Raw genomic sequence first — 20,455 nt, forward strand, 5'->3', positions numbered from 1 at the left:
CATCATCAAAATTGTGGAACAGATTTTGTATTTTTGGAAGGAGGGCAGTGGCGGCTCGTGGATATGAGCAGTGGGGGGCGCGCCTTAGTTTCATAATTCCATAATATATCTCAAGTTCTTCAAACCATGTCATCAAGATACACACTTTGAACACTATACGGTGCAATACATATGCAATTATTATTATTATTATTATTATTATTATTATTATTATTATTATTATTATTATTATTATTATTATTATTATTATTATTATTATGCGTGAATGGTCCCTTTTGGAACACACGAAGCTTTATTTATGATATGCTTTCATCTGTTGACTAAAGTTCCTCTTCCTTTCTTACGTCCACTTGGTACCTGCTCTTTTTGGTACTTCATTCTCTGGAGTAACTTCCCACGTGTCAATTTTCTTTCTATATATGTTTCGATTCAAAATGTCTTCGGGTTGAATTTGTGCGTTCTTCATGTCCGCTTTTGTTTGTATTATTATTATTATTGTTATTATTATTATTATTATTATTATTATTATTATTATTATTATTATTATTATTATTATTATTATTATTATTAACATTTGCCTGTTCTTGTCCTCGATCGAATTATGTTTACGAATAGTTTCGCTGTAGTGATCACTCAAACAAGACACGACATTGACTTTACCAAGCATTTCAAAGTCCATGGTACTATTGATATCACCCCTGTGGTGATCCATTTATCTCCTTTCCTAGAACGGGAGAATAGCAGGCAAGGAATGCAGTAAAAGGTTTCTGAGATATCACTTCCACATATCCGCGCGTTCTTGTTATATACGTCAGGAGAATTAATTTGTCTTTGGAAAGCTCTATTTTCATTTTCCTTGGTCTCCGGTCTTTTCAACGAGAAGTCTGGTGTCGGCCTACCACACTCCTTCAGTTCGACTTTCTTCTCAATAGAAAGAGAAGAAAACGTTAGTTCTTTAATATGTTCGATGGTAATCATTCTGTACGAAGTGCAAACATAACACTACGCCTATATATAAATCACAACCTTTCTCCTAATTTCACCTCGTCACAGTCACCTCACGAGATCATTCATCAACAAGCAGCTAAACATCGCGCTCTCCAGTGAGTATGGCCAACATGAGTCAAGTGCGAGGAGACAGTAGTTACAGTCGTTACTCGTTTCGTTAGTTAATAATCCTAAAAACTACAAGACTATTTTAAATATATACCGGCACATTTAACTCAGGTAAGTGCCTCAGTAAAATAGTTCCTAGTTTCAGGAGACAAATGGCACAAACTGACCCCTGTTAAATAGAAATCAAATCAGCAATGTTTCGGGTAGGTTGGCTGCAACTATGGGCGGCGGCAGAAACGCGCCGGTATCTCCGTTAGAACAGCACATCTCTACTGTGCCTCTGATTGGCTCCCTCAAGGCCAGTCTAGCGAGACTCGGAGTATTTGGTCCGCTATGAGAGAGCGCCCTCCTGCGCCGGGCCAGCAGCGCATCGGGCCGCAGTACAGTACAACTCGCGCCCTAGATAATAATAGTAAAATATTTCGCTTGTTAACATTTAAGATTAAAATTCCCTAATTTAATGGAACCCCGTGGATGGCGCGCGCCTTAGCGCCTCCCAAACGAGCCGCCACTGAAGGAGGGTATAGCAAATAACTACACATCATAATTATATTTTACATCCTTTATTACAAATTTGTATAAATAATATCAAGGTTCTTATTTTGAAGTACAAATTTATATCACATCACTTGAAGTTCAGTCATTAATGAACATGCATTCACACTTTCACCCACTTAAGATTAATAGTAAAAGGAATATAGGTATTTTCATTTTCATTATTGCAAACCTTCCGCAACTTCTTCATACCTAATAGTTCTATGTCATAAGTTCCAAAAGCAAATAATGCTCTCTTCGCTACATGTACAGTGTATTGTAGTTATAAATTTGGAAACATTCACATTCTAATATCCATCAGTTCGTTGTGAAGTATGTAAAAGAAACAAGTACGTACATTAAAACTAAAATATCAACAAAATACTTCTGACATTTAAAAATCATGCCATATGTCGCTGTGATGTAAATTACATTGAGTTAGTAAATTATACACTGTTGTTAATACTTGTTTAGCGTGTACTCAACACTTGCTAAACCTGTCAAGATGTGTGGTTATCACATAATATCTAAGTGTCGGACTGTTTGAATATCATATTTTTTTAAATATAATGATGTATATATATTTGTTATGATGTTTGTTATGATTCCAAAATTAGGTATTAATTTAATTTAGATACTTTTCTGATGGGGGTGTAATTAGTTCAATATCTAAAATATCTAGTAACAAAAATTCTTCAACACTAGGGTTCATAGCTTAAGTATGACTTTTAAATCAATTAAGAATTGACAAAATATCAACCTGTTGGTTTCCACCTGGAAGACTGAAGTTCGAATTCAGGTCGACCCTGGGTTAAGATTTTAATTTTAAAAATCATGTGGCATCAGGAAGGGCATCTGACCTTAAACCCTTAGCCAAAACTAAATTGACCGAGCGATTTGGCCACCTGGTTAGGGGCACACAGCTGTGAACTTACATTCAGGAGATAGTGAGTTCGAATCTCACTGTTGGCAGCCTTGAAGATGCTTTTCCGTGGTTTCCAATTTCCACACCAGGCAATTGCTGGGGCTGTACCTTAATTAAGGTCATGGGTGCTTCCTCCCCACTCCTTGCCCTTTCCTATCCCATCATTGCCATCGACTATCTGTGTCGGTGTGATGTAAATCAATTTGTGAAAAAAAATGTGTCTGGGTGGCTGCAGCGATCCCAAAAATAACTAGGTAAAGATGAAGAATTTTAAGTTTTAAACTTTTATTTTATATAGAGGCTTTTATAACACATTAATGAAAATTCTATTTTTTTCATGCTCCCTAAATACTTTAATGATGGCATCGTAACTGTATGTTGTATTCTAAAAGGGTTACAACTACTTTTCACAAAATTATTCAGTTTGTTTGTGTATTTTATTATGAGCTCTATGTGATGTTCTAAGTATATACACAATAAACCCGATCACCGGTTTGATGGGGAGTCATAACTTGTTTCGTCGAATCGTGGATCGGAACATCCCCTTGTAGACTTCACTCACAGTCATTGTCATCAATGCTATCTTTAGAGTATATAACACTAACTCAATGATAATTGGCAAGATATTTAAAACATTAATTACATTTCTAGATGCAATGTATTAGCAATCCTTAGTACCGTAGGACAGAATAAAAAAATGTTCAAATCTAAATAAACGATATTGTAACATGACTCATGCAACATAAGTAACAAAAATTCTTCGACACCAGGGTTCATAGCTTAAGAATAACTTTTAAATCGAGTAAGAAATGACAAAATATCAAACTTAATACGATAACAATATTACGAAAGAACCTAATAACTGTTGACAGTATTTGGTGTTTCAATCAACTGCATCATTTTCAAAATCAAAAGTCTCAAAATAAGTCAAATTCTAGGAGACTATGGGGAAAGAAATAATTGCAGTTCCCATCCACTGGAATGTTGTTTGATCTGGTGATAAAGACCCTTTTAATATGATTGGTACATATGTATTAGGTTTTGGAGCTGGAGGTTCTGTAGATGGACCAACATTCGGACTTGGTTCAGGTGGACGTTCAGTGGTGGGGCTGGGAGAAGGTTCAGGTTGTACATCATTACCATCATTAATGTCTGTAACTAGAGTATTCATTTTCTTTGGGGCACTGTTAATTAACTTCACGTGTGATGTGTAGGCGACTCCAGGTTTCACTAACCCATCTGCGGAGGTTGGCCAAAGGAAAGACAATTTGAAGGAGAAATGACCTGTCCAGGGAGTTGTGGAATTAGTGTATATGCCATTACTGGTATTGAAACTGGGTAAAGAAAACTGCCCTTCCCAAAGAGCCCCTCCTTTAGCATCACTCACCAAGGTGCCAGTCCATGTAATATTTTGGGGGAGAGCAGGAGCTGTACCTTCCATGGTAAGCGAGTCGTTTGCTGGGAGAGGGATCGAGAGAGGGATCTGACCATCCCACCAAACAGTAGAATCATTTCCATCTAGACCAGCTATTATACTTCCAGACACAACTGACACACCGATAGTCGTGCTAACCTTTCCTGGCCAAGCAGGTTTAGTAGGCTTTACTGGCCAAGCAGGTTTAGTAGGCTTCCCTGGCTTCCCATCTTTAGGGGCTTGTTGAAATGGTATTCTTGCAAATAATTCTGCTGAAGACTGTGGGTTTAAGGGAACAGGAAATGATAGGATTACATTACCACTCCACCAGAAATTAGAGAAATCTGATGAATATGTTCCTTCAAGGACTACAGGAACTAGAGTTGCTCCACTTATAATTTCTTGGCTCTTTGAAATGAAGTGTACCAAATTCTCAGAGTCAATCTGAGGTGCTGGTTGATCCCAGTTTAAGAATGAGGGTTCGGATTTGTTCTTCATTCCTACTGGCTGTAGGTAGATAGGGGAAGAGAATGTATCTCCTGGAAGTACAAGACCATCCACCGTGCTATTCCATAAGAGACTCATCTGGAAAGAAAACTGGCCTCTATACCATTCAATAGAGAAATTTTTTAAGCCACCACCATGAATAAAGCGTGGCATGGAGAAAGTTCCTTGCAGTACAATTTCATTTAGCGATGTCTTAGTAAGTGAACCCTGCCATGACACACCCTGAGCAAATAGAGAAGAAGCACTCATTAAACTGTTTGTACTGTCGAAAGAGTTGGATGGGATTGCTACGGGAAATTCTCCATTCCACCACATTGAAGGACTGGAAGAGTCGCTGTTGGCCACAACACTACCGGAGGTGACAACAGCTCCTAATGTAATCTTACTGCTTACAGAAGACTTGGGTGATGTTACACTAGTTTTCATTTTTTTCTGCAGCTTTAGCAACGTCAGTGGAGATGGAGTAGGTGGCGGTGCCATTAGGGTAGCAAGGCCTGACCACCAGAATTGAGTTTTGTCCGGAGAGTAAGTGCCATAGAGGATAATTGGAGCTTTAGGCTCGGCACTCATATCACCTTTTGCACTGGTTACAAATTGCAGTGTTGGATTACTGCTAATACTATCAATCTTACTAACGTCTGTAGCAAGAGAATTGACTATTGGACTCGCTCGAAGATAAATAGGTGAAGAGTAAGTTATTCCAGGTTGGAGTACAGCATCTAGGGTTTGATTCAAGAGCGTGTTCACTTGTAATGAGAAGTCCCCATTCCACCACTGAATAGAAAACAAAGCCCCTGGGCCACGGACATATATTGGCAATGAAAAGGTACCGTTCAGCATAGAAACCCCAGCTGTGTTGGTGTTGGCCGTCACAGTCCATGAGACACCAGTTCCAAAAATGACCGGCCCGGATGCTTTTGATGCAGTAACTACTTTGTTAAACAAAGGAACTGGTAAGGCAGCAGGAAGACTTCCATCCCACCAAGTGATGGGAATAGAATCATCCATACTTGCTGTTACTTTACCTGATGTAACATTAAGTCCAATAGGCACAGAGGTCACTGTTTTATTTGTTAAGTCACCAGAAGTGAATTGCGATTGAAGCCATGATTTCTCAGTAAGTTTAGGTAAAGATAATGTACCTGGCCAGAGATCAATAGGTACTGCATTTGGTACAATTAATGTGAAGTTTCCAGACCAGAGAAACGTCTTCCTGTCATCTGAATAGATGCCGTGCAATATACAAGGGGATCTGAATACTCCAGGGCCATTTGAGATAGACGGTTGTGAGGTAAAGCCACTACTGACATCAGAGAAAGAATTCATTGATGCATATGCAGGGTCCTTGAGGTACTCATATTGTGGTTGTTCTTGTAAATACACAGGAGACGAGTACGTTCCACTTACAGAAATTGGAACATCTATGGTATAATTCCATACTAGTCTTGTGTAGAACACAAAACTTCCGCTCAGCCACTTCGTGGTAAAGTTAGCAATCCCGTTTCCATGTATATAATTTGGCATTGAAAATTTTCCTTGAAAATTAGCATAACCGGAAGAATCTTTGGATACTGTACCTTCCCAGAGGATGCCATGTCCATATATGGGAGGATCAGTTGTTTCAATGTCTATTTCTCCTAGAGTGGCTACTGAATCAAAGAGAGGAACTGGAATGGCAACGGGTAGTTGTCCACTCCAGGCCGAGCCTGCAGTCGTTGAGATCTTCCCACCCATAACAGTTGCACCCAAAACAAGAGGTTTACGGATAGGCTTCGTAGGAATAAAGGTATTGACGGGTGATGAAGTCAGCCTCACATTACTTGTCATGACAGGTGGTGATGGAGGCATTAGGGGTAATATAAAAGTTGCATTCCCAAACCAGTAAAATTGAGTCTTGTCAGGAGTGTAATTTCCATGAAGTATAATGGGCATTTTAGGTCCCGCCGTATCTGCTGCTCCTGAAGTTAGTAAGTTAACTTCTAGTTCACTGTTTATCTTCTCTGCATCAACGTAGTCCTTGATCATTACATCTAAACTGTCAGCACTTTTAGCTTGTCTGAAGAAAATGGGGGAAGTGTATGTGACTCCCGGTAAAACAGCGCCTTCTAATGTGGCATTCCACAAGTTGTTATATTGTAGAGAGAATGTGCCTGTCCACCAGTCAATGGATAAGTTAGTTCCTGGTCCGTGGGTATATATGGGCAGAGAGAAAGTTCCTGATAATACTGAGCCTGCAGCTCCATTGGGTACCACTGATCCACTCCAAGAGACACCACTACCGAAGACTATCGCCCCAGATCCGGTGGAAGCGGAGATCACCTTGTTAAATAAAGGAACTGGGAGGGTTGCCGGGAAGGCACCATTCCACCATGTAACGGGACTTGAACCTCCTGAACTCGCAGTTATACTACCCGATGTCACGCTTACACCAACTGCCATGGAGGATTTTGGTGACTTTGGTACAACTCCTGGTACGGTCGCTGAAGTCATCCAAGAAGAATGCAATTTTTCAGACTGGGACAGAGCAGGAATTGCATTTGGAATAATTATACTGTAATTTCCAGACCAAATGAATGTAGTCTTATCAACAGAGTAAGCACCCAGTAAAATTAAGGGAGCTTTGAGCACAGCTGGATCATTTACAACGCTCGGACTGGAGAAAAATGCTCCACTCGCTTTGTAAAATGAGCTTGACATTGAAGACGGTGTTGTATATTTCAAATATTCAAATTCCTTTATGGCTCGTAAGTAAACCGGAGATGAATATCTTCCAGTAAAAGAAATTGGCATACTCAAGGAAGAATTCCAAGTAAGACGTGAACTGAACATGAAATTTCCATTTACCCATTCAATGGAAAAGTTAGCAAGCCCAGGTCCGTGGACGAATTTTGGCATTGAATATGTTCCTTCTAATTTAGCCATTCCTGAATAATCTGTTGACACTGTTCCATCCCACAGTATTCCATGCCCAAAAGCGGGTGGTGCAGCTTGATCCATGTCGACAGGCCCTGCATTAGCAACAGAGTCAAAGAGGGGTACGGGTATAGCCACAGGTACTTCTCCGCTCCAAACACTTCCGGTTCCTGACGAAACTGAGCCACTTGTAACAATTCCACCAAGAACAAGAGGGGGACCAGACGATGTAGTGGGACTCAAATTATAACTTGCAGTCTTAACTATCCTTAGTTCTTGTTCAATAGGTGTTGATGGAGGTATCAGGGGTAATATAAAAGTTACATTTCCAAACCAGTAAAATTGAGTCTTGTCAGGAGTGTAATTTCCATGAAGTATAATGGGCATTTTAGGTCCCGTACCTGCTGCTCCTGAAGTTAGTAAGTTAACTTCTAGTTCACTGTTTATCTTCTCTGCATCAACGTAGTCCTTGATCATTACATCTAAACTGTCAGCACTTTTAGCTTGTCTGAAGAAAATGGGGGAAGTGTATGTGACTCCCGGTAAAACAGCGCCTTCTAATGTGGCGTTCCACAAGTTGTTATATTGTAGAGAGAATGTGCCTGTCCACCAGTCAATGGATAAGTTAGTTCCTGGTCCGTGGGTATATATAGGCAGAGAGAAAGTTCCCGATAATACTGAGCCTGCAGCTCCATTGGGTACCACTGATCCACTCCAAGAGACACCACTACCAAAGACTATCGCCCCAGAGCCGGTGGAAGCCGAGATCACCTTGTTAAATAAAGGAACCGGGAGGGTTGCCGGGAAGGCACCATTCCACCATGTAACAGGACTTGAACCTCCTGAACTCGCAGTTATACTACCCGATGTCACGCTTACACCAACTGCCATGGAGGATTTTGGTGACTTTGGTGCAACTCCTGGTACGGTCGCTGAAGTCATCCAAGAAGAATGCAATTTTTCAGACTGGGACAGAGCAGGAATTGCATTTGGAATAATCATACTGTAATTTCCAGACCAAATGAATGTAGTCTTGTCAACAGAATATGCACCCAGTAAAATTAAGGGAGCTTTGAGCACAGCTGGATCATTTACAACGCTCGGACTGGAGAAAAATGCTCCACTCGCTTTGTAAAATGAGCTTGACATTGAAGACGGTGTTGTATATTTCAAATATTCAAATTCCTTTATGGCTCTTAAGTAAACCGGAGATGAATATCTTCCAGTAAAAGAAATCGGCATACTCAAGGAAGAATTCCAAGTAAGACGTGAACTGAACATGAAATTTCCATTTACCCATTCAATGGAAAAGTTAGCAAGCCCAGGTCCGTGGACGAATTTTGGCATTGAATATGTTCCTTCTAATTTAGCCATTCCTGAATAATCTGTTGACACTGTTCCATCCCACAGTATTCCATGCCCAAAAGCGGGTGGTGCAGCTTGATCCATGTCGACAGGCCCTGCATTAGCAACAGAGTCGAAGAGGGGTAGGGGTATAGCCACAGGCACTTCTCCACTCCAAACACTTCCGGTTCCTGATGAAACTGAGCCACTTGTAACAATTCCACTAAGAACAAGAGGGGGACCAGACGATGTAGTGGGACTCAAATTATAACTTGCAGTCTTAACTATCCCTAGTTCTTGTTCAATAGGTGTTGATGGAGGCATCAGGGGTAATATAAAAGTTACATTTCCAAACCAGTAAAATTGAGTCTTGTCAGGAGTGTAATTTCCATGAAGTATAATGGGGATTTTAGGTCCCGTACCTGCTGCTCCTGTAGTTAATAAGTTAACTTCTAGCTCTTTGTTTATCTTCTCTGCATCAACATAGTCCTTGATCATTACATCTAAACTGTCAGCACTTTTAGCTTGTCTGAAGAAAATGGGGGAAGTGTATGTGACTCCCGGTAAAACAGCGCCTTCTAATGTGGCGTTCCACAAGTTGTTATATTGTAGAGAGAATGTGCCTGTCCACCATTCAATGGATAAGTTAGTTCCTGGTCCGTGGGTATATATAGGCAGAGAGAAAGTTCCTGATAATACTGAGCCTGCAGCTCCATTGGGTACCACTGATCCACTCCAAGAGACACCACTACCAAAGACTATCGCCCCAGATCCGGCAGAAGCTGAGATCACCTTGTTAAATAAAGGAACAGGAAGGGTTGCGGGGAAGGCACCATTCCACCATGTAACGGAACTTGAACCTCCTGAACTCGCAGTTATACTACCCGATGTCACGCTTGCACCAACTGCCATAGAAAATGTTGGCTTCTTTGCTGGCAATTTCATCATAGATATCTTCTCTGAGCTTGTCGTTAGATGCAAGGAAAGGGAAGGAATTGTATTTGGAATAACTAGAGTCGCGTTACCTGACCAAATAAACATTGTTTTATCAGTAGAATATGTACCATGCAAAATTATTGGAGCTTTCTTAATGCTGGGGTCATTGACAATAGTGGTTTTAGACATAAAACCAGCATTCAGATTTGATAATGGTACAGATGCAGGCATGAGATCCCTCAAGTACTCGTACTGTTTAGTGGCCCGAAGATAGACTGGGGATGAATATTTTCCCATTATTGATGTAGGCACGATTCCTGTTGAGTTCCAAATAAGATGTGTATGGAAAACAAAGTCTCCACTAAGCCACTGGATGTCGAGGTCAGCAATTCCACTTCCCTGGACATATTTGGGCATTGAAAATGTACCTTCCATATTTGCATAACCTGAAGAATCAGAACTAATTCCACCAGTCCAAACTATTCCGTGGCCATATACTGGTGGATCAGTGCCTTCGAGACCTGCAGGATCAGGGATGGCAACAGAGTCAAAGAGGGGAACTGGAATAGCAACAGGGATCTCTCCATTCCAAATATTTCCTGCAGTGGTTGATATTCGACCTCCTTCCACAGTCATGCCAAGAGAAAGAGACTTAGTCGGTGTCACTCCTGATTCGTATATACTACCTACTTTAATTGTAAATGTATTGGAGGAAAGTGGTGGTGCCGTTGGGAGTATAAATGTTATATTTCCTGTCCAATAAAACTGTGTTTTATCCGGCGTGTAGTTTCCATGGAGAATTATTGGTACTTTAGACGCCAACCCAGCGCTCCCTCCTGAAGGTGTCAGTAACTGTAAGGTAGGATCGTCATCGATGTCATCTAAAGTATCTAACACGGTTTGAAGAGTGCCATAACTTTTAGGTGCCTGTAAATAAATTGGAGATGTGTATGTTACTCCAGGCAGAAAAGCGCCATTTAAACTTGTATTCCAAAGAGTCTGAGTCTGCATAGAGAAGTTTCCTTCCCACCACTGAATGGAGAGGTTAGCACCTGGCCCATGAACATAAATGGGTAGTGAGAAGTTGCCTGTGACACTGGAACTCAGTAGTCCAGTAGCTGTAGAGGACCCACTCCAAGAAACGCCTGTCCCAAATACCACACTTCCGCTTCCTGTGGAAGATGTCAGTACTCTGTTGAATATTGGGACAGGAATTGCGACAGGAAAGTTTCCATTCCACCATGTCACAGGACTTGAGCCATTAGAACTGGCCGTTACACTTCCAGACGTGACAGTTACTCCAACAGCTACAGAAGACTTTGTCGTAGCTGCTGAAACTCCAGGTTTTGAAGATGTTAACCAGGATGACCTTTTAAATAGACCCATTTCATTAGTTTGTGACCAGTAATTTGCCCACGTATCATAAGGAACAGCATTTGGTATTATCAGAGTTATATTTCCAGTCCAATAGAAAGTCTTCCTGTCAGTAGAGTATGCACCATGCAGTATACATGGTGATCTGTATACTCCAGGGCCATTTTGAATGGTGGGGTTAGGAACAAAACCACTGCTAACATCATTGAAAGAATATGATGCTGGAGCATTTGTAGGATCTTTCAGATATTGATACTGAGCTCGTTCTTGTAAATATACGGGTGAAGAATATTTTCCTGAAACAGTGATAGGAATGTTGCGAGTTGAATCCCATGTAAGTTTAGTATAAAATGAAAACTCTCCACTCAACCATTTGATTGAAAATTCTTCAAATCCTTTTCCATGTATGTATCTGGGCATTGAAAATCTACCTTCAAAATTGGCATATCCATAAGAGTCTGTAGATAGAGTTCCTTCCCACAGAATACCATGTCCTACTATTGGCGGATCTACCGTTTTTGTGTCTATTGCACCAGAATAATCAACTACATCAAATAAAGGGACTGGAATAGCTAATGGCAGCTGTCCACTCCAAGCTGTGCCACCAGCAGTAAAGATACGACCGCCCATAACAGTAGCACCGACAGCAAGTGTTTTGAGAGTTGGTGTCCCAAGGCCCGCTATGGCTGTCAATCGACCTGCACTAGTCGGAGGTGCAATGTGGATCTGGCTGCTAGGTATTTTTACACGCCCTATACTGGCCTGTACATAGCTGCCTTCCACTTCCCGCCACTTGGAAAGGTCTGGCGTAGGTAGCTCAGAGCAGGACACACGAGGGTTCATCGGCGTCACAGAGCGCATTACCAGTCGCTGCAGTACACCCACAGAATCAGACGTGTCACATAATACTTTTGCTAGGGTCGTCTTCCGTATCTCGTCCAGTTGTTCTGCAAAAGAAAGTTCACAGTAATGAAGTAGATTCTTAAAGTTCTATGCTGGGTAGTCAGTATTAGAGTTTGGTTATTGTTGTTGTTGTTATTATTATTATTATTATTATTATTATTATTATTATTATTATTATTATTATTATTATTATTATTATTATTATTAAATTATATCTGATAAATCTGTTCCTGATGGTAATTAGTACCTGGTGTGAAGGCCTGGGGCTGCTGAGAAGTCTCGTACCAATAACGATCCCCCTTTTTGAGACGCACAAACTGGTCAGCAAGAACGCAGGTGACGGTCGGTCCAATTATACCTCCTTCCAGTGGTATCTCAGACAGCATTCCAGTATACATATCGATATCTTCCACAGACCTGAAATAATGAGATACTTTCGTTTACTAGAGTGCAACAAAAGTGAGAAAAAAGGACAAAGTAGGTATTAGTGTTATCAATGCAAGCGAAGTTTAAGAATAAGGGGGCAATGTCTTCAGCATCTGTATTCACGTTGCTGATGGTAAGTATTTGTCTTGAACTCTCAAATGATATTAAAATATAGCTTTGTAATGGAACTGGTACCATGGTGACCATCAGACTCCAGATATTTTCTATTAAATGAGTCAGTTCTTTTTTATTTTGTTGTTGGTTGAACTAAATTTTAAACATTCATTTTCAATCACATCACACCAAAACCTAAAAGAAATAATTACAAACCCAAAAGAAAATGCAGAAATATTAAAATGAAGATCCAAAAATTTGAACCTTTCCATTTTTTCTCAACATTCTAGAACTTTTTAATGTACATTTCTGCACTCAGTCAATCTTTTACAGATAACCAGTAAAATAAATAAAATTACTGGGAAACTTAGAATATAAATTTACACTTTGATGTCCATAATCCATGTTGAGTGCACAATTTCCTTATCACAGGGTACGCTACCATTCTTTCTTCATGTAAATAACTATAAATTCAATAGGATTCCGAAAGGAGAGGGGATGGCCGTGGGGAAATTTAGCGGCTGCCTCACAGGCGTATGATTCCAGTTGAGGGTTAACTGTAATCATTGAAGTTTAGGATGAAAACTGTTCTCAGGATTTTAAATTCATTATCATGCCAAAATGCTATGAACTGAGTCTGGTAGCATAGAATACATCCAGGGTATCCCCTGACAGTTCCAACAGTGTGCTAAAAGGGGTAACATCACAGGCTCTTGATTTGGGGACCATAGAGCCTTTTGCTTACAGGTACATGATCTTGTCTCCTCAATTTCACCTTTCCTATCTAACATTCCTTGGTAAACTACCATTGTCTTCTGACCCCAAAGGAATTATAATTATTATTATTATTATTATTATCATTATTATTATTATTATTATTATTATTATTATTATTATTATTATTATTGTCCGACTCGTTGGCTGAATGGTCAGCGTACTGGCCTTCGGTTCAGAGGGTCCCGGGTTCGATTCCCGGCCGGGTCGGGGATTTTAATCGCTTATGATTAATTCTTCTGGCTCGGGGACTGGGTGTATATGTCCGTCCCAACACTCTCCTCATCATATTCAGACAACACACTACACTACCAACCACCACAGAAACACGCAATAGTGCTTACATCCCTCCATAGAGGGTTGGCGTCAGGAAGGGCATCCGGCCGTAAAAACAGGGCCAAATCCACATGTGCGACGCAGTTCGCACCCGCGACCCCACAGGTGTGGGAAAAAGCGGCAGGAAAAGAAGAATAAGAAGATTATTATTATTATTATTATTATTATTATTATTATTATTATTATTATTATTATTATTATTATTATTATTATTATTATTATTATTATTATTATTATTATTATTATTATTATTATTATTATTATTATTATTATTATTATTATTATTGTACCGGGCGGTACACCTCTACACCGTTTATTTAAAAGTTGCGCCAGTTGAAACTCCTCTTCTGGAGGAAGGTTGAACTTTATCTACTCTATTTATTCTCTACTTTCTCAGAAGATGTCACCACGTGGAAAATTTTGAGTTTTTGAACTGTGTCACTTTTGATGTGTTTTTGTTTCGCTTGAAGTAAGAAGTGTGAACTTTCTCTTCTAGAGGACACTACTGAAGATCAACAATAGCGCACCCAAGTGCGGAGTCAAAGAACTATTTGTTGGAGAAATTTTTATTTCAAAAGTTTGTTTCTTGTTAAATTTCTTTCTGTTATTGTTTAAGTTGGCTGTATACCCCTCTTTTTCCCCTTGTTTTGAATGTATCCAATCACGAATTTCTTCTATTAATTTCTGACCTATCATGGGTATCTTCTCCCAACTTGAATATATTTCTGTACCCTAGCCAATAAAATCTTTGTGGGAGGGTGTTTTCATTCCCCTAACGCCTAGAAACTTCCGCGAGAGTATATAAACTGCTGATTTTAGGGTCTCCGGGCCACTTCTGTTCCATCTTTCAGTGTATTAAGTACATAGCAGGAGGCGGGAAGCGCCTCTTTCCTCGGCGGCGGTCAACAATAAGGTAATGGCCGATTAATAAATTCTTTCTTTTCTTGCTCAGCAGTTTAACTTTCGGGGCGGGTTCTAAGCGTTCAACCATGTAACCTTTTCCTAAAATGTAAAAACAACTGGTATCTATTCTATTTTAAAACGACATATCGGGATAGAGAGTGCTTAACCCTCTCGAGCTCCCACTCACATCGTCTTGAGGTGAACTTATTCTCTCAACCAATTCTTCCGTAATGTAATGTAAATTGCTATTAAGTCACCTCTGTAGTATGGGATTAGCCCTTGTAATAACGGCCTAGTGCCAAAGTAGGTTTTAAAATCAAAGTGTATTAGGAGTGCAAGTTCGCCTCCTCTCAAATTGTTTTAGAGGTCATTCAATTAACCTGCTTTTCATTTAATAGACCTCAGTAGATTGGGTATTTTACCCCTGTGTTTATGTCCGTTGAGGACAACTTGAAGGTGGAGTTTGGTGTGGCCTAGGAGAGGCTTAAATTAAAGAGCGTGTGGCTCTTTTGGAAACGGAGTGTTGTATGCCTCGAGGAGGCTTTACTGTGTAATTTGGAGCAAGTGCTCCAGGGTTTGATTGGGGTCTTCTGCCCCTTTGTTAAAATTTGTATATCGGAAAGTTGGGCTAGTTGCTCAAAAATTGTGAACTCAGGGCTCGAAGCCCAAACTCTGTAATCCCTGTAATTGTACATTTCAAATTGTGTTTCGGCTACTAAGTACCTGTTCTTTGTTATTACTTAATATTGAAAAGGAAATATAACCTTGTTAACTTTTACATTAACTTTGATTCCGTAGTTTGAGACCCATTCACGCCCGCACCTTCTTACACCTCTACCTACCACCAAAACTCGGTAACAAGTGGTAGCAGAGCGTGGTTGAATGGGTCTCAATTTAGCCCCTTTTGACGGCTAAACTCTGTTTTGATCCGAACTCTAACCATTTTCTCAGTTGCTGGAAATTTTTTTATTGAGGTTTTTCAAAATTTTTCTGTTATCATGCCCGGCCCTCGCGATGTTCTCCTTCTTAACTATTTGCGCAAGGAGGAGTTGATCTATGAACTGACTATTAGAAATGTACAATCTGGAGGCACGGTTGCAGTAGACACTAACAAGCTTAGAGAGTCCCTTGATTTGCCCATTTCCATCCCCAATTTGGGAGAGAAAGAAATTGACGACTCTCTTTCCACGATCACGGAGAATATTACTGGGCTAGCTTCTGTAGTTAGTTTTTTTGATGAAAATGATCCGTCTCCAAATCAAATTAAGCGTGTGCAAGGCAGGCTATATCATTTTTCGAATAGGGTTAACGATCTGTTGTCTCTAAAACTGAATGACGTTCAGAGGAAGGAAGCTAGTACGCTCCTGGAAAATATTTCCGAGTTATCTAGTAAGGTCACTCAATTGTTAACTGGGGAAGTTCCTCCCAAATCTGATCAACCCACCATAGTGAATCCAGGTAATGAGGAAGCGCCTCCCAAGGGAGAAGTTAATAGGATAACCGTTGCTGCTCAAACTATCCCTGCCCCATTGGACAACGAATCTGAACGTCGTGCATCATTGAGTAACATCCGTTCTGAATTGACTTCCTTGCCATTGAAATCTTTACCTACTATGTCACCCGGATTTAGTAGCTTGCCTCATCCATTGGCAATGTTGCTCAGAGGTATATCCAAGTTTTCTGTTAATACCACCAGTGACGTAATTTCATTTTTAAGATTTCTAGTGGAATTTAAGGATCATGCCCTTGTTTTTTCTCTGTCTCCATGTCAAATCTTGCAAATTATCTATCCGTATGCTATTGGTATTCTCTCCGACAAAATAGTAAGAGCCATAGCTGAACAGTCATCTATTGAAGATTTTCATGCACACTTGCTTGCAAACTTTATTCCCGCCCGCGCGAGGTCATCTCTGATTCAAAAGTACTATTATCGAGTACAGAGGTTGGATGAAAACTTGGCTGATTTCATACAAGACATTAAGTTTTATACCAGGGTGTTTGCTCTTCACTTCCCTGAGGATCAAATTGTACAAGCTATTGTGGAAGGCATTTCACCATCTTATAGGTCATACTTGTGTTTTGCGGCGTGCCCGCAAACTTTCTCTGAACTTGAAGCGTTGGCCGTCTCAGCGGAAGGAGTTAGATACGCCGATTCTTTGCGTGTAGCGAAAGAACCCCCGCCTTCCTTTAGTAACACTCGGCCACCACCTCGCCGACCAGTCACGCCCCGTAAATGTTATGCTTGCGGGTCGCCTGACCATCTTCGCAATAAATGTCCATTAGTCAAAAGTAGTAGGGCAAATAATGGAGCTGGTTCAGCACAAGGCTGTTTTAAATGTGGGGCCTTCTCACATATCGCCAAGAATTGCCCAAACTCAAATAGCACCCCCTCCTGCTCAACTTCTGGTGCAAATTCCACCTATGCCAATAATAAAAAGTGACTAGTGGCTTCGGCTGAGTCGACTAATCCATCTTCCCGAGACTCAGCCCCTAGTAAACAGATTGTAAATGCAGAGAACGATCAGCCTTCAAGTTCATCTTTTGAATGCCCTAAAGAATGTCTTAGGATTGCGGCGGATACCCCCGCACCTGTTCCTTTTCTTAAGATTGAGGTAAATAACGAGCCTATAACAGCTCTCTTAGATTCAGGTAGTGTTTGTTCGATTATTGCGGCTGAATGGTATTATAAATTGAAAACGGTTTGTAAACTTCCTGACTATGTCTCTTCTCCTGTTCAATACGTTTCGGCTAATTCATCTCCATTAGAAATTCTAGGTTCCTTACTGGTCAAAATTCGTGTTTTTAAGTTTACATGGAAAGTTAAATTGTTTGTGGCCAAGCAATTGTCTTGCCCCATTATATTGGGAGCTGACTTTATTTCTCACACTGGTCTTGTGCTCGATCTGCAGTCTAGGTCGTGCACATTCAAATTTGCTTCCAGTTGTAAAATCCCACTATTAAAGTGTAATTCTGTGTCATGTTCTTCTATTTCGCCTATCCAGGATGAGATGTTGTTAGACCTTAGACATCTACCTGAGGAGCAGGCTGATAGTATTCGCAAACTGTGTCAGTCGTTTCCCGAGGTGTTCTCTGATACTCTTGGTGTCACTGACCTTATTGAATACAAAATTGAGGTTACGGATTCGATTCCTGTCCGTTTTCCACCGTATAGGCTATATCCACCTAAAATGAAGGCTCTGAAGGAAATCATCGATCAGATGTTGAAGGACGGTATTATTAGGCCCTCTAAGTCAGCGTATTCTTCGCCTATTTTTCTAGTACCGAAACCCCAAGGAGGTTTCAGGCCTGTCATTGATTACAGGGCTCTCAATCGGAAGGTGGTGTTACAATCTGTGCCCCTTCCCGACCTTCATTCTTGTTTTTCATGGTTTCGTAAGGCCAAGTTCTTCACCATCTTGGACTTAAATCAGGCCTATAATCAAATTCCCCTTGCCGAAGAGTCTAAACACCTTACAGCGTTTGCCACGGACTGGAATTTATACGAATACAACCGCGTGCCTTTCGGGCTCCCCACGGGGGCAGCTGTGCTCACTAGGCTACTAGATAGGGTCTTCTCCGACATCAAATTCGAGTACTTATATCACTACTTAGATGATGTCGTAGTATTTTCAGAGACTTTTGAAGAACACCTAGATCATCTGCGAGAAGTTCTCGATCGCCTTCGTAAGGCTGGGTTAACTGTTAAGTTGTCCAAGGTTGCCTTCGCTAAGCCCTCTATGTCTTTCCTAGGGCATATTGTGTCACCCGATGGTGTAGCTGTTGATCATTCTAGAACACAGGCCATCCGTGATTTTAAACCTCCCAAGGACATTAAAGGTATCGCCAGGTTCATTGGTATGGTGAATTTCTTCAGAAAGTTCATTCCTAACTTTGCTAATAGAGCGGCGCCCTTAAACCTTCTTCGTAGGAAAGGCATCAAATTCGAGTGGGGACCTTCTCAACAAGCCGCTTTTGAAGACCTTAAATTAGCTCTTTGTAATGCCCCTGTACTTGCTATGCCTGATTTCTCGAAGAAATTCATCGTCCAAACCGACGCGTCGTCGTCAGCAGTAGCTGCAGTCCTTCTTCAAGAGACTGAACTAGGGAGGCGACCCATCGCCTATGCGTCTAGGACATTGTCGGCTCAAGAAGCCAAGTATTCCATCTATGAGCTCGAAGGTTTGGCAGTCTTATTTGCCTTAGAAAAGTTCCGTCTCTATCTGGAACACGTTAAATTCGACCTGGAGACAGATAATCAAGCCTTAAGCTGGGTCTTAGGTAGGCCGCGTCGTACTGGTCTATAGCCCGCTGGGCTATTCGTATTTCCGCCTTCCAGTTTGATGTTAGACATATCAGAGGCACCGAAAATGTTGTTGCTGATGGACTCAGCCGTATGTTTCATAACGACGTCGAGACCCACGAACCGGTCGACAGTTCATCACCTCCCGAGTCCATGCTATCTGAGGTTAATGCCATCCTAACAGATGCTCCCATGCTTTTTAGGGATATTGAGAAATACCAACGTGAAGATCCGACGCTGGCTCCGATAATGGAAACCCTTTCTTCTGGGGAACATGCTGTCCCTTATGTTCTGAGGAATGGTGTTCTATGTTGCCCTTCGAGGCATGATAAGTTGATGAAAGTTGTTGTTCCAGCGGTTCTTGTACCTATGATCTTCAAATACTATCATGAGACCCCATTGGGGGGGCATCTTGGAATCTTTAAAACTCGTGAGAAGATTCGTGAAATGTTCATATGGAAAGGTATGGACGGTGAAATTCGGGAACTTGTAAAAGCTTGTAAATCTTGTTTGATCAGTAAACCCACCATGTCCACTAAAGTAGGCCTTTTGTCTTCTCATCAAGCGTCGCGCCCCATGGAACGCCTGTATATTGATTATGTAGGACCCTTCCCCCTGTCGAAGGGAAATGCCAACAAATTCATCTTTGTATGTGTAGATGGTTTTACCAGATTTTCTTGGTTATTTCCGACTAAGCTGGCTACCGCTCAGTCCACCATTACCTGTCTAAATTCTATTTTTGCTTCTTTTGGTCCGTGCCAATATATTGTATCTGATAATGCTAAGGCGTTCACATCAAATCTTTTTCGTAAATTCTGTTTTGACTTGTCCATCTCTCATGTAACCACTTCTGCTTATTACCCTCAACCATCTCTGGCTGAACGGGTTAATCGTAATCTCAGGTCCGCACTTATCGCCTATCATCATGAAGATCCTTCCAGGTGGGACACGTCCCTGCATTGGTTAGCTTTTGCTTTGAATTCGGCGATTCATGAATCTCATAAGTTCACTCCAGCTTCATTGATGTTCAAGTTTGTTCCCAACACGCCGCTCTCTAACCTCTGGTCTCTGAGTGACATTCTACCCGAGACAATAGATCCGGACAATATTAAAGATCTTTGGAAGAAGGCTAAAGCCAATCTTAAAGTGTCTCATGAAAAGGTTAGGGAAAGGTATGATCGTGGACGGAGACCCATCCCTTTGAAGGTAGGTGACCAGGTTATGGTCAAGAATTTTGTTCCCGCGGGCAAGCTTGCCCCCAGATTCCATGGGCCATGCATCATTCTCGATTTTCTCACACCGGTTACATTGTTACTAAGCAATCCAGCCACCGAGAGGATATTTAGGGTTCACCTGTCACAGGTGAAACCGGTGTAAATTTAGTTTCAATTTGCTTCATATAATTTGAAAGGATATGAAGGTTATATTTTTTTTTTGAGTTCAACTCTTAAGGCATTCTGCTCCTTCTATTTTATTTTATATGCAAGCATTTCTTGTAAACCTCCCCCGATTGTTAAACTGCCATCCTGTCCTTGTCACGGCCATTACCACGCTCCCGTCTCCTGCTCCACCACACTCAGTGGCTGGCTTAGATGAAATGCCATGGATATCTACACGCCGCTGGCCCCTCAACCTC

General features: G+C 41.0%; 1 protein-coding gene across 1 annotated transcript in view; it reads right to left on the bottom strand.

The window, feature by feature from the left end:
* Positions 1 to 1,663: 1,663 nt before the first annotated feature.
* The window catches only part of LOC136872176 (uncharacterized), a 95,354-nt gene continuing 76,562 nt past the window's right edge, over positions 1,664 to 20,455 (bottom strand). Inside the window, exons 11-12 of the mRNA XM_067146014.2 lie at positions 12,214 to 12,383; positions 1,664 to 12,010 (exon numbers count right to left, since the gene is read on the bottom strand). Coding sequence (XP_067002115.2) covers positions 3,510 to 12,010; positions 12,214 to 12,383 — 8,671 coding nt within the window. The 3' untranslated portion in view covers positions 1,664 to 3,509. The remainder of the gene's footprint in view (positions 12,011 to 12,213; positions 12,384 to 20,455) is intronic.

The sequence above is a fragment of the Anabrus simplex genome, chromosome 4 (assembly GCF_040414725.1).
Source record: "Anabrus simplex isolate iqAnaSimp1 chromosome 4, ASM4041472v1, whole genome shotgun sequence".
In the NCBI taxonomy this organism is placed as follows: domain Eukaryota; kingdom Metazoa; phylum Arthropoda; class Insecta; order Orthoptera; family Tettigoniidae; genus Anabrus; species Anabrus simplex.